This window comes from Amblyomma mixtum, chromosome 2 (genome assembly GCF_055824585.1).
Source record: "Amblyomma mixtum isolate Tamu chromosome 2, ASM5582458v1, whole genome shotgun sequence".
Lineage (NCBI taxonomy): Eukaryota > Metazoa > Arthropoda > Arachnida > Ixodida > Ixodidae > Amblyomma > Amblyomma mixtum.
The window spans coordinates 130,305,320-130,317,503 of NC_143013.1; the positions used below are offsets into that span (position 1 = coordinate 130,305,320).

At 45.7% G+C, this 12,184-nt stretch overlaps 1 protein-coding gene across 1 annotated transcript in view; it reads right to left on the bottom strand.

The window, feature by feature from the left end:
- Positions 1 to 1,051: 1,051 nt before the first annotated feature.
- The window catches only part of LOC149360901 (cytochrome P450 3A11-like), an 87,546-nt gene continuing 76,413 nt past the window's right edge, over positions 1,052 to 12,184 (bottom strand). The window contains exons 12-14 of the mRNA XM_089567952.1: positions 10,935 to 11,072; positions 3,235 to 3,397; positions 1,052 to 1,224 (exon numbers count right to left, since the gene is read on the bottom strand). Coding sequence (XP_089424078.1) covers positions 1,129 to 1,224; positions 3,235 to 3,397; positions 10,935 to 11,072 — 397 coding nt within the window. The 3' untranslated portion in view covers positions 1,052 to 1,128. The remainder of the gene's footprint in view (positions 1,225 to 3,234; positions 3,398 to 10,934; positions 11,073 to 12,184) is intronic.

The following is a 12,184-nucleotide window of genomic DNA, read 5'->3' on the forward strand; positions in this document are numbered from 1 at the left end:
GACACTGAACTCTCGCTGTTTCGGTTTAGATTTCGTTAGTACAAAACTAAGGCTCCTAGTTTCCTCTCACTCCCGTTGACCTTCGCGGGCGCTCACTTCTGGACCTCGCCGAAGTAGGCGTGCACGTTTTAGAAAGCACTCAGGTCGGCGTTGTTGAGCATCTCTTTCTAAACCTCTTGGTGGTCTGCAAGACCGGAGGCTTCATCAATGCATCCTGTGTAGGACCTCAGGGTATGGAGAAAGAATAAAATAAAAAATCCAACGAGTATTTCGCAGCCACGTGGTTAGCACGAGCTGTTGCCACTCGACGAGCACGGCGCTGCTTTTGCTTTGTCATTTCTACGGCCATCTTACGCCACGCACCAGGAGTGGATGCCAAAGTTCGTGGTCGCCGTAGACAGTTGGACAGAAGGCAACAGTGGAAATATGTTCCACTTTCAATCCCCGCAGGGCAGCAGTAAGAGAATAGAACGCTTACGGACCTATTGTACTTATTAGCTGCGCAAGCATTTTCACATTTCGAACACGAGCCACAGCAGTGTATACCGATCCCTGCGCATGCTTCCTCGGGCGCAACGCAAGACAGGGAAGAGCGCGAACGTCTGCTACTCCTGCCAACAAGCGCTTTTCATTATCAAGGCAACCCGCTCTCAGCCACCATTTCCTACAGGGCTGCACTTATGCGCTACACCCCCAACGTCTACCTCAGCCCGAAAAGGCCGCCTCTCTTGATTGCAGTATAGCCTGGTTACCGCAGCGCACGAAATGCTGGCTCCGAATAGCCGTTTTCTCGAGATTTTTTTTTTATTCACGAGAAAGCTGGGCCTTGGCAACATACAAAGAAATTAATGTCATAATACGGCAAAAAACTTCGATCATTTTGTTCATTTCTTTCCATAAATTTAGGGGCGGCATAATATTTCGTGTGTTCAGTTTTGTGCACATTCAGCGAAGTCATGCTCAAATTAAGCTTTTAAACCACGCTGTTGTCTCGAACATGTGCTCGCAGTTTTAACGCACACTATAGCAGGTGCGATGAGGCACAAAGGAATGCCATTCGAACATTTATTAGTACTTCTTACCAAATACATCGTAAACAGTTTTGCTTGGATCACTGGCAGATTTCGTTCAGTCTTCTTGCGGCGCACATTTCCTGTCGATGACCTTGAGCTTTACCTCGTTGGGAATAAGAACGAGGATGCTTGGGTGATACTTCGGAGGGATCTGAAAAGCAGCGCAATTTTAGCCCTCGCGAACATCAGTTCAACACGACCACGCATATGAACAAACAGGTGTCGTAACAGCAAGCATTTTAGACAGTGTTATCCTGAACGCAATCAATTTTTTTTACGACCACAGCCAACCTCCATTCCGGCCACTCACAGCCAGAAGCGGCGGTGATTTTGAGGAGGTAAGATAAATCTTTGCACCATTAAGGGGCACTTCCGTGCCCCTTCCGTGCCCCGGCGCGAACTCGCACATTTGCACTTTCCCAAAAGGTTGTAATGTATAATTGTCACACCTGTGCAGCCAGGTTGTGATCATTACCGTTGCACCTTTTCTACCACTGCTCTACAGCTCCTTAGGTGTTTACTGTTTGAAAAGACGCTCGTCAGTTGTTTTTTTTTTTTGCGTGCTCTCCTGGAGGGAACCTAAACATTACGTTCGAAAAGCTGCCGACGACCTGTAACTTTGCACTCCGATTGTGGCAGGCATTCCCAACTGTAATTATGATACCCATATGCACCACCTGTTCAAGGGGAAAAATAACCGAGACAGGAAAAGGATGAGCGGTCGAGATACCCTTCGTCCTGTCCACTTCTCTTCCGCGGTTCCTTTTGTCCTGGAACACGTCGGACCAACTGGCCCAGAACTTCACCGTGCTGAATATGCACGGCCACTCGATCTGCCAGATGTCTCTTTTACGGCGTGTGTGAACCTATTTGCTGTGAAGTCATATTTAGGATGCCTGCTGATTTTTCTGAGTATATTCCAAAAGGAAGAAAAAAGCGTCCCAAAAGATGCCAACCTGCAGCAAACCCGCTCTCATAGTAAGCAATGCTAGCATGTGCCACGTATTTTTGGCACTATAGCTTAAACGAGCGTAAGCGCCCTTAAAATGAGCCATACAATGCTACTGAGGTGGCAGAGCTCAACTAAGAAAACAGCACGTCTGCACGCTGTACTTACTTGCCTATGACGGCCATACTTTCGCCAAGTTTACATATGCCATTTCAGCGATCCCCCATTTGTGGTCAGTGATCCTTAGCACTTCAGCTCAAATAATTCCGTTAAATATCACATTATGGAGGCTCTAATCGCAGTCATAGCTGGAAACACCAAAGCTGCAGCTGTCATTTATTGGAAACGTCGAATAGCTCACGTAATTTTTAAACAAAATGCTTAATAGAACTACTCCAAAGTTATTAAAAAAAATCAAAGGTTATCCGTATACCTTTACGCACCCGTGCACCGGAACAGTACAATACCCTTGCACCCGTGCACCTTTGGAAGGCTGCATATGGGTGTATCAACGGTGCGAACGTGCTCAGCGCACCCTTTCAAAACAAAAAAACCAGAAAAACAATGGTGTGGAAAGAGTGCCGTCATGACTGTTAGGCTTTCAGGGGTGAAAAATCTTTTACTGTGTAGGGGTCAGTGCCAGTCTGCTCTGCAGTGAAGTTCATTCGAAGTGCCTGATCAAGGCGAGTGCCAATACCTATAAAGAGCGCGATAGAAGCGAGCTGTTAGTTAAAGGCTGCCCTCTTACAGGCGCGGAATGAAAATACACAAAACTATCTTGATGCTAACAGCGCGAAAGACGCGTACGAAAGATGGAAGAACACAGGACGAGTGCTGACTTCATTTCTAGTACCTCGGGCTCTGCTATTTGTCACAACCCTTATCTGGGTAACCCGGCCCTCTTGGCTTCGTTGATGGCTGTGTGTGTGACAGCGCTCTCCTCTGTTTCTTCCTCTTTTTCCCCTTCTTTTGCGCTTTTACCCTCAAGAATGCACAACCACCTCGCCCGTTTCGCAGTACTAGTGAGAGAACTGTGTTCTTTAAATGTGGGACACTGGTATATGTGTACCTTAATATGTAACAATGTCTCTTATTTCTTCCTTTATGCTGCTCGTACACCAATTTATTCGTCTATGATCGAATTCACCAACTTGAAGCGTGTCCTTTGTTTGCACCGTCCTTGAGCTCGGTGCAGCATGAATGAGTGCTTACCGCTGTCTCGGTGCACGTTTCGAATGAAAACCTTGACAAGACGTGAAAGAGGCCGAGCTTCACCATGAGCAAGGCAAACTTCATGCCGGCACACTGTCTCGGGCCCTCGCCGAACGGCAGAAAGCTGAATGGCTCAATGCTGTCGCGGTTTTCCCCTAGAAACCTGAAATCGACCCAAGGAAAATTGATTTAAGGGCTTTCTTACAGAGCCTGGGCACAGCATGCACTCATTTCTTGTGCGATTGATGGCACTAATGGTTTTCTTAAGCACTTCTTCTCCTGGAGGACCTCCGCAATTGTCAAAGTGCGACGTACTGTTCGATGCTAATTTATGGCATTATAATCAAAGAAATAGCATTGTTGCACTTTTGTCACCAATTTAGCACCTATTTATCAACAACATTTTCATTTACACATTTACAATTTACACATACTGTCGTCATGTCTCCTAAATTGCCCCGAAAAGTAGGCGAGCAAAACGCTGCTATTGTACAAAGCACTCGACGTAGCTCTTTGTGTTGACAAGTATGGAGCTGGAATACATTTCTCTCTTTGGAATCGGCACCAGGCTCATTTTCAACATTAGCGCTGACCTTTGGGTCGGTTACTGAAAGATCATTGCAAAAAATCTGCGCAACAAAGACGGCTCTTCTGGCAGAAAAGCAGACAAGCTCGAATCTGCACCTGTACTGTAGGAAATCGGAATCGAACCAAGGAAGTAAGAAATCTCACAGTTACTGGTGCACAACACACTCAAAGTAAAAATTAGTCTATGGGAGCAAAAAAGAGAGCAAGCTGCGCAGCAGCGCTCTCTCTTTTAGGGGAAGGGTATGCTGCGCAAGTACTGGGCTAGAATTCGGTCAATTAATATATGAAACGCTTTCTCTTGGCGACGGAGGCCTATTCCCACCACAAAAAATAATACCCTGATGCAGTCAGCAGTGAGTGGAGGCTTTTCAACGCTGCACTGCAGGCCTTCGTTTTATCAGTTGGAGGAGATAGAAATCGCGGATGAAATCTTTGTAACTTGTAGGACTTCCACGGTTTGAAGGAAAAATTTGTGTTCGTTGCCAACCGCAAGTATTCGGTAAGTTTATTGACAGAAATCTACCCCATGGCTCGAGCGGAATACCTTGCCCCTAAAAGGCATTGCACTAGAGGAAAGCTTACTCCGTTGTTATTCCCGTATACGCTTATTCGTACTTAGAGTGCAAGTGTAGAAAGAATCAATATCTGCGCTTCTATTGTCTGTGCCCCACATCATTACAGTAGGCGACAAAAAAAGTCGTTGCACACACCTTTACAGTAGCCGAACAAAAAAGTCATTGCAAGTGATACACAACTGTGCAATTTCTTTTATACTACACAACTACACGCGTGGCGGTGTTATTGATGTATCAATGGTTTCAACTTCATGTAATACCGCACAGTCGATATTTCAAAAGTTCGAATTAACTAAATCATTGCCGGTCCCCTAAGTGCCGCCAGTTGCATTAAGCTCACCATCAAGAGCAGTGGCCACCATGACAGTCTCTGAGGTTGCCCATGTAGGCTGTAAAGGTTCAGCGGATATGTTCGCATAGAAGCAATGCTTGGTACCTGGCCAAGTATGCGCACTAGCAGACCTGTTAAATTTCACAAGCACCCGGTTAAAAGAGTTACACGAAAACGAACGAGTAAACCTATTATAAATGCGCCAGCATACATGAAGGCATGGGGAAAATTCAAGAGACACTTCAGGTCCGCGTTAAGCATATCACTTGATAGCATTAATCGGTCCCTACAGCAGCATGGGGCCGTCTTCACATATCCTTTCGCAGACACGAACACTGTTCTTTTATATTTTTTTATTTGCCATAAAACACACAAGGCCAGCCCGCCCTAAAATCAAGTCGCACGGATGTTCCTCAGTGATCGAGTGGTTTCAGACGTTGAACCCCGTTTTATCCTTTGCAATGGTGCGATCTTTTTTTTTTCGAATGAGCTGCAAAGGACGCTAAAGAAGGACTTTGTTTTAAATTCCCACAGTGTACGTTACAATGTGGCCACTCAACCTGATTACGAAACCTGTGACATGTTTTCTCTCATTGGACTTCGTAGCCTGTGGAAACCGCGTGTGTTAGACCGCAACACTGAACCTCTTGTTTCAGCCAGCAGCCATTTAAGCCGAATGATGCTCCATCTCATGGACATTTATGATGCCAGAGACCCAGTGTGGTGGAAATTGTTTCCCTGTAGAAATTAGGCCTGTTCGAGAGGGTAATGGCACCAGAACCACATGACCTCGCGCGGGTAATTCAAGCATCCCACATTACAGTACAACAGTGATGATGTCACTAGAAATTACTCATTAGTCTACTGGGTCGTGACGTCATTCCACACCATTACGTAGTACCTTTGTAGAAAGACAAGCAATTGCACTGAAAAGGAAAACGGCCGAGCCGGGACTCGAACCACTGTCGCTTGGATCGGCGCGCTGAACTTCGTCCACTGAGGAACTTTTTTTTCCAACAGTATTCATTATACAAGGTTATGGTTTCGTTTATGAGGTTCAACGTCCCAAAGCGACTCAGGATATGAGAGACGCCGTAGTGAAAGGCTCCGGAAATTTCGACCACCTGAAGTTCTTTAACGTGCGCTGACATCGCACAGTGCACGGACCTCTAGAATTTCGCCTCCATCGACTTTCGACCGCCGCGGCCGGGATCGAACCCGCGTCTTTCGGGCCAGCAGCCGAGCACCATGACCACTGAGACACCGTGACGGCTTTTGTCCAAGGTTATGTATGTACAGACTTATGCCAAACTTATGCACTTCCCTTATGTATTCCTGATGGGAGGTCCCCCAGACAGTTTTCACTTTGGGACGTCCTACTGAACTAACTTTTTTATGAAACTTACAACTCATTTGTATTTCGTTTTAATAAACCTTCAAACCTTCAAGGGGCTATATGCAGGTTATTTACAAATACCTCAGCAAGTGGCCGCACTCCACTGCTTTGTCAGAAGACAACACAGCAGAAAGGCTGGCAACGATAGACACCGTATCAACAACGGAAACCAGTCTGGTAGAAAGCACCTTCATCTTAAATGTCCCTGAGCTGGAGCCTCAACCGGCTGAAATAGCTTCTGGGTGAAACAAGAGGTCAGTGTTGCGGTCTAACACGCGCATTTTCCACGGGCTAGGAAGTCCAATGAGAGAAAATATGTCAGAGTTCATAATTAGGTTCAGTGGCCACAATATAGCGTACACTGCAGGAATTTAAAAGAAAGACCTTCTTCAGCGTCATTTTCAGCTCATTACAAAACAAAATCGCATACTTTCAGCTGATAAAACAGTGTTCAGTGCCTGAAACCACTCGATCACCGAGCAGCATTCGTCCAACTTGATTAAAGGGCAGCCTTGTGTGTTATGAGGTAAATATAAAAAAAAGACAAAGAACCGTGTTCGCGTCTGCGAAAAGATATGGCAAGAGTACGCAGGCATCTGTACGGACCCATTAATGCTTTAACGTCAATGCTTAAGGCAAATCTTAAAATGAACGCCATTTTTTTTTTTTGAGAATTCGAGGTTATCGAAGAATTCGAATCTAGGAAGTTTCTACGTAAGCATGAAAAGTGTTTCGGCTCTAGTATTTAAAATAGATTTTTTTGTAGAATAAATACACGACGAAGTTCACGCTTCTCTTCAATGCGTTAGAGAATGCGGGTGAACTCGTAGTGACGTCACTATCACCCACATTTCAGATATCCGCTATCTTCGCCTGCACAATGCTGTGCGTTGTCCGATGCCGCCAAAAAATGCTTAGTGGGCTTCCCCTTCAATCGCGTTGGATTTCTTCCATGTAACGGCAGTTTCTTTGCTGGAAACGTAACGCCACTGTAGGTGACGTCATTATCTGGGGCCGGCTTCTGCCCGTCGCAGAGTACTGCTGAGAAGCCTCAGCGCTAACGCCACCTTATTCGGCGATTACGCCACTATCTCAAATGCCAGCGTAAAGAGATTCCGCAGGCTTTACGAGCATTTTTTACAATTCGGCCCTTTTTAATTCATCGAATTCTAAAACCTCTTCAGCTGCCCTTCAAGTGTCCCCCGAATTTTCCCGTTCATTCAAGTATGCTGGCGCATTTATAGTAGATTTTCTCGTTCGTTTTCTTTTCCGTTGTTCATACGGTGTCTATCGTCGCCGCCCTCTTAGTCGTGATGGTCAGGCTGGTGGAGTGCGGCCACTAGCTGAGGTATTTGCAAATAATATGTATATAGCCGTTTCTGTACGTACAATCGGGGACAAAAGTCGTATACTCCACGCGGCGGGAGCCGGGGCAACGGAAAACTGCGGCATTTTTTCAAGCTAAAGTACGAAACATTGAAACGAACCAAGCGGCATGCCTGTTGATAATAAAGGTCATGCATTGGCTGTCTCGATCCCAGATGCCGCCTGTAAATGGCGCTACAACGCAGTTTTCCGTTGCTCCAGTTCCCGCCGCGTGGAGTGTACCGCTTTTGTCCCCGATAGTACATTGCCACCTGACTCGTCATCAACAACTATGATATGTACCACGTCCTGGCACCAACTACGGATTGGAACATTAAATTATGCTTTGCCTACCCTGCTTAACCGGTTCGGCCTACCCAATTTTTCCGATCGGTTGCCCCCACACAAACAAATATAAGCTTCATTTCTGTGAGTGACTATGGCACTGTATGTAATGTTTGAATGATAATGTATGACATTTTATGTAACCTTTGAATGATAATGATTGATAGTGCATGTAATCTGTATGTTTGTATGAAAATGCATGCAGTTTTTTTGTATATAATGGTCACCTATCATATTAGCCATTTGTTTTCGTTGTAATGGTGAATTACGGAAGCACTTTGAAGCTAAACAGCTCTTAGTTATCTCTGCAACTGATGTAGCTCAGGGAAGGGAAACAGGGTCAAGCCGCTACACTACGGTTTGTTTCCTCCTTCTCCTCAGCCATGTGATACACATGTCTGAAATAAAAAGCCTCGAAACATTGAAACCTGGTAAAGACTAAATTCGAAACAAAAATAAAAAACTACCTCAGTGGTCGAGAAGCAGCGCGCCGATCCAAACGGCAGCGGTTCGAGCCGCGGCTCGGATGTTTTTTCTTTTCAGCGCAACTGCTTTTCTTTTTTCAGAGGCACGACGTAATGGTGGTGCAATTAAGTCGCGACCCTGTAGAACAATGAGTAATTGTGTAGTGACGTCATGACTGTATTACCGTTGCGGGGTGTTTGAACTACCCGCGCGCGAGGTCATGCAATTGTGACGCCTAAGACCCTCTCGACCAATCCCAATTTTCTCGACATGTCAACTACGGTGGTTTCTGCGCTGAATTGAACACTTAACGATACCGCGTTAATGTTTAACTCAGGACAGTCGAAAAATCGCTGCATGTCGGGAATTCAAAGTGTCGAGTCGACTAGCTCAGCCCGGTTCCTGCACGGAGCGTTTAACACAGGACAGTGTACCTTCCATCCTTACCCATCTCCTAAACTGCAGAAAAGTTGTGCATACTTTATGTGGATGTATAGTGGCAGCAAACGACGTTTGCATATGTCCACAAACACGTGCAATTGACTTGAAGGAACCCTATCCGTGAGTGGTCATACTTAATTGCTGTGCATCTAGTTTTCTCTGAAAACAAAAACATTCTTGCAGCGATTCCTACAAATCTACTCGTATGAAAAATTACAATGCATTCTCTGGAAGCCCGAAATATTTTCTTCTTCTCAGTGTGGAGGTGGAGGAGCAGAAAACGTTTATCACAACACTGTACTGAATTGGGAAAAGGTAGGTGGGGATGGTCGTTGTGCTTTGTGGAAGTCCGTATTCCGGCACGCATTGGCCGCCGCCGCTACCCGTACTCTCTGGACAAAGGCCCGCTGAGCCTCTAGGTCCGAGCTGGGCAGGGCCGCAACCCAGCCGCCCCCCCCCCCCCCCGCCCCCTAGTTGGCTGACTCGTAACGGCTATGTGTGTAGTGTACTGGCATGCCCACGCCATGTGGTATACGTCGGTGTGCAAGTGGCTCGAATATGCGCCAAACAGGGTTAGGCTTAGGAGCCTACAAGTGCGGGATACTTAATTATCACAGAAGAACCTAGTTTGCACAGGCGAAGACAAAGTGAACACCCACGGCACTGCCTTTCAACTAAGCCTACTAAAACGTTAGAGATTACTGCGGTTACCAGCATTGGTGGAATGCGAAAGCACTGACGCCTCCTCGGCACTCGTCGCCCCTCTTTGCCCCTCTTTGCCTCTCTTTGATTTTCTTTGCACTTCCTGGTAACCGTGCTGATCAATTATCGATGAACTGATTAATTTTAGATAAATTGATTAATTATCGATTTTTAAAACTTATGGGTTAATGATTGATTACCCATTTCGTTGTTTATATTCGACGCCTTAATTAATTTTCCGGCCACTTACTATACAGGGTCTGTTCTGAAAGTAGTAGGACTGGTTTTTTCCTTGGCGAACGGGCGCACGAGAGGTGGTCTGCGCGTGCAGGATCGTTGAAGGGGGATATTGGGAATGCTGGGGAAAATCGGCAGTCGGCTCTCGGCCGTTGAAGAGAGGAGGTCACTTGTACTGCGAACCCCTGTCGAAACGTCTCGTCACGCAAAATCGTCGAGCGTTTACTGGATCAGCGATACGCGATCAAATTTTGAGTAAATCTTGGTAAAACGGGCAAACGGACTCACAACATGATTAAGAAGGCGTACGGTGACGTTTCCATGGGTAGATCAGGTGTTTTTTGAGTGGAACAAGCTTTTCCGAGAAGGTAAGGAATGAGTGGAGGAAGACGACCACTCCAGACGCCCTTCGACCAGCAAGACCAACGAAAATGTGTAGCGAGTGAAACATTTACTTAACAGTGATCGTAGAATGAGTATCAGAATGATTGCTGATGACTTCAGCATTCCTCAAACCCAACTTTTTGAGATCGTGACAGAAAACTTATCCATGAGGAAAGCGTGCGCGAAGTTGGTGCCGGGAGTGTTGTCAGAGGAGGAAAAGGCCAACCGGTAGGATCTTCTTCATCATATGAATGAGGACCCGATAAACTGTTTCGTTTGTGAGCCTTTGGCTCCGACCCATTCTCTGGCTTGCGATCGGGGAAAGCTAGGCACCAAACGACCAAAATTCTCTTTTCACTTGGTAGCTGGTCTCCGCAGAGCTTGCCGCGCTGAGCCGAGGGTATCTCCTTTGTGTCCGAGAGCGCTACCCCCACACGCTCTAAGGTTGTCTGGGAACGCAGCGCTAAAGTACGCGAAGTGGTCACACGCGCCACAACCCCGCTTACTAGAGAGAAATAGGCGCCTTTTCGTTAAGTAGTTCTTTCTGAACCAATCTCCGACACAACGCCTCTTATCTTCCACGAGAAAGTGTGCCGGTCTACAAGAGGCGAGCTAAAGCAGTAGCAGAGCGCTTCTGTCAACGCAACATGTGCGGCTCGCAGCCCTATGCATCTAAAAAGCACCACACACTATGCAAGCGTGATTCGCAAGGTTTCTTCATGGGCTGAGGGGTGCCACTCACAAACAACGACAACGCCAGAGGGTCCCTGCGGCTTTACCAAACCGCTTAGCGAGACAAAGGCCAACTTATCGGGCTCCTAAGCCGGAATCCACTTATTGTAACTTTTAGTGAGAACACCGTCACTCTTACCTTTCCGGGTCAAACGTCTCAGGACTGGAGAAGTACTTTTCATCGTGGTGAATGGAGTAAATTGGAATTCTGATGAGCGTCCCTTCATCGACAGGAATTTCACCGACTACAGTGCTGTGAAGGCAGGTTCTGTATGTCCTGCGAATAAAAATAGAAAATGTCGGTAGCAGTTTCGCAGTGCATGCGTCTGCAAGTGGTAGTGTTCAGATGTTTCCCGCTTAAGTGCTTGAGTTAGTTACTAAATGAAAACAAGCAATCAAATGAAAGAAAATATTGGCAGCTCAGAACTGTGGACCGCAATACAAGAATACGATATGCGAAGAGCACACGCTCTTTTGATCACTTATTTATTTATTTATTTATTTATTTATTTATTTATTTATTTATTTATTTATTTATTTATTTATTTATTTATTTATTTATTTATTTATTTATTTATTCAGTGCATACTGCAGGCCCATGTGAAGGGCCCTGGCAGGAGGGGCACAATAAACACAATACAAAAAGCACAAAACAAAGTAGAAGGCAAATCAAAAACATCAATGAACTGCCTGTTCAATGGAATCAATGTCAACTGTTGATGATGATGGTAACTGATTCCACTCGATTTGTACATCAAAAGGAGAATTTTCCATTACAACTTGCCCTATATCCGCCCTGCTTACTGAAGCGGCTGTGCTTCGGCCGGCATTTTTGAGTATGAGTATCTTAGACACAGACACCAGTTTAGCACCAATCTTTCAGGTTGGGAATTTTAGGTTACTCGCTTCAATAAGTCGTCAAACACGCAATTTTAGCGAGTGATGACGTTTGCGATGCACTTTCAATGTCCTGCTGCGGGAGACGAATGACAGAAGGGAATAAAAAAGTGGTTAGTTTAAGCCAAAGAAAGATCGATAGATTTCTTTTTTTTTTTTTTGAAGCGAGAGCTTCAAAACGGGACCTCGTGCTTCGATCACCGGGTGTCTAATTTTGGCCTTCAGTTGAGTTAGAGGTGAAACCATGAAAAAAAGAAAAAGAAATTCAATCAATATTCATGACTGGGAGTCGAACGCACGGCTGCACGAACATATCTCGTTTAAAGGCCGCTCAACGAGACCACTAGGCTATCGCCACTTTTTATTCTTTATTGCATGAAAATAGTGCCGAAAAGAAAAATCCAAGCACGCTTACGTCATAAAACACCAGGCCACCATACCCCTGCATGGCCCCATGGGAAATTTTCAGCGTTGCGTGTTTAAGAAAGAGCA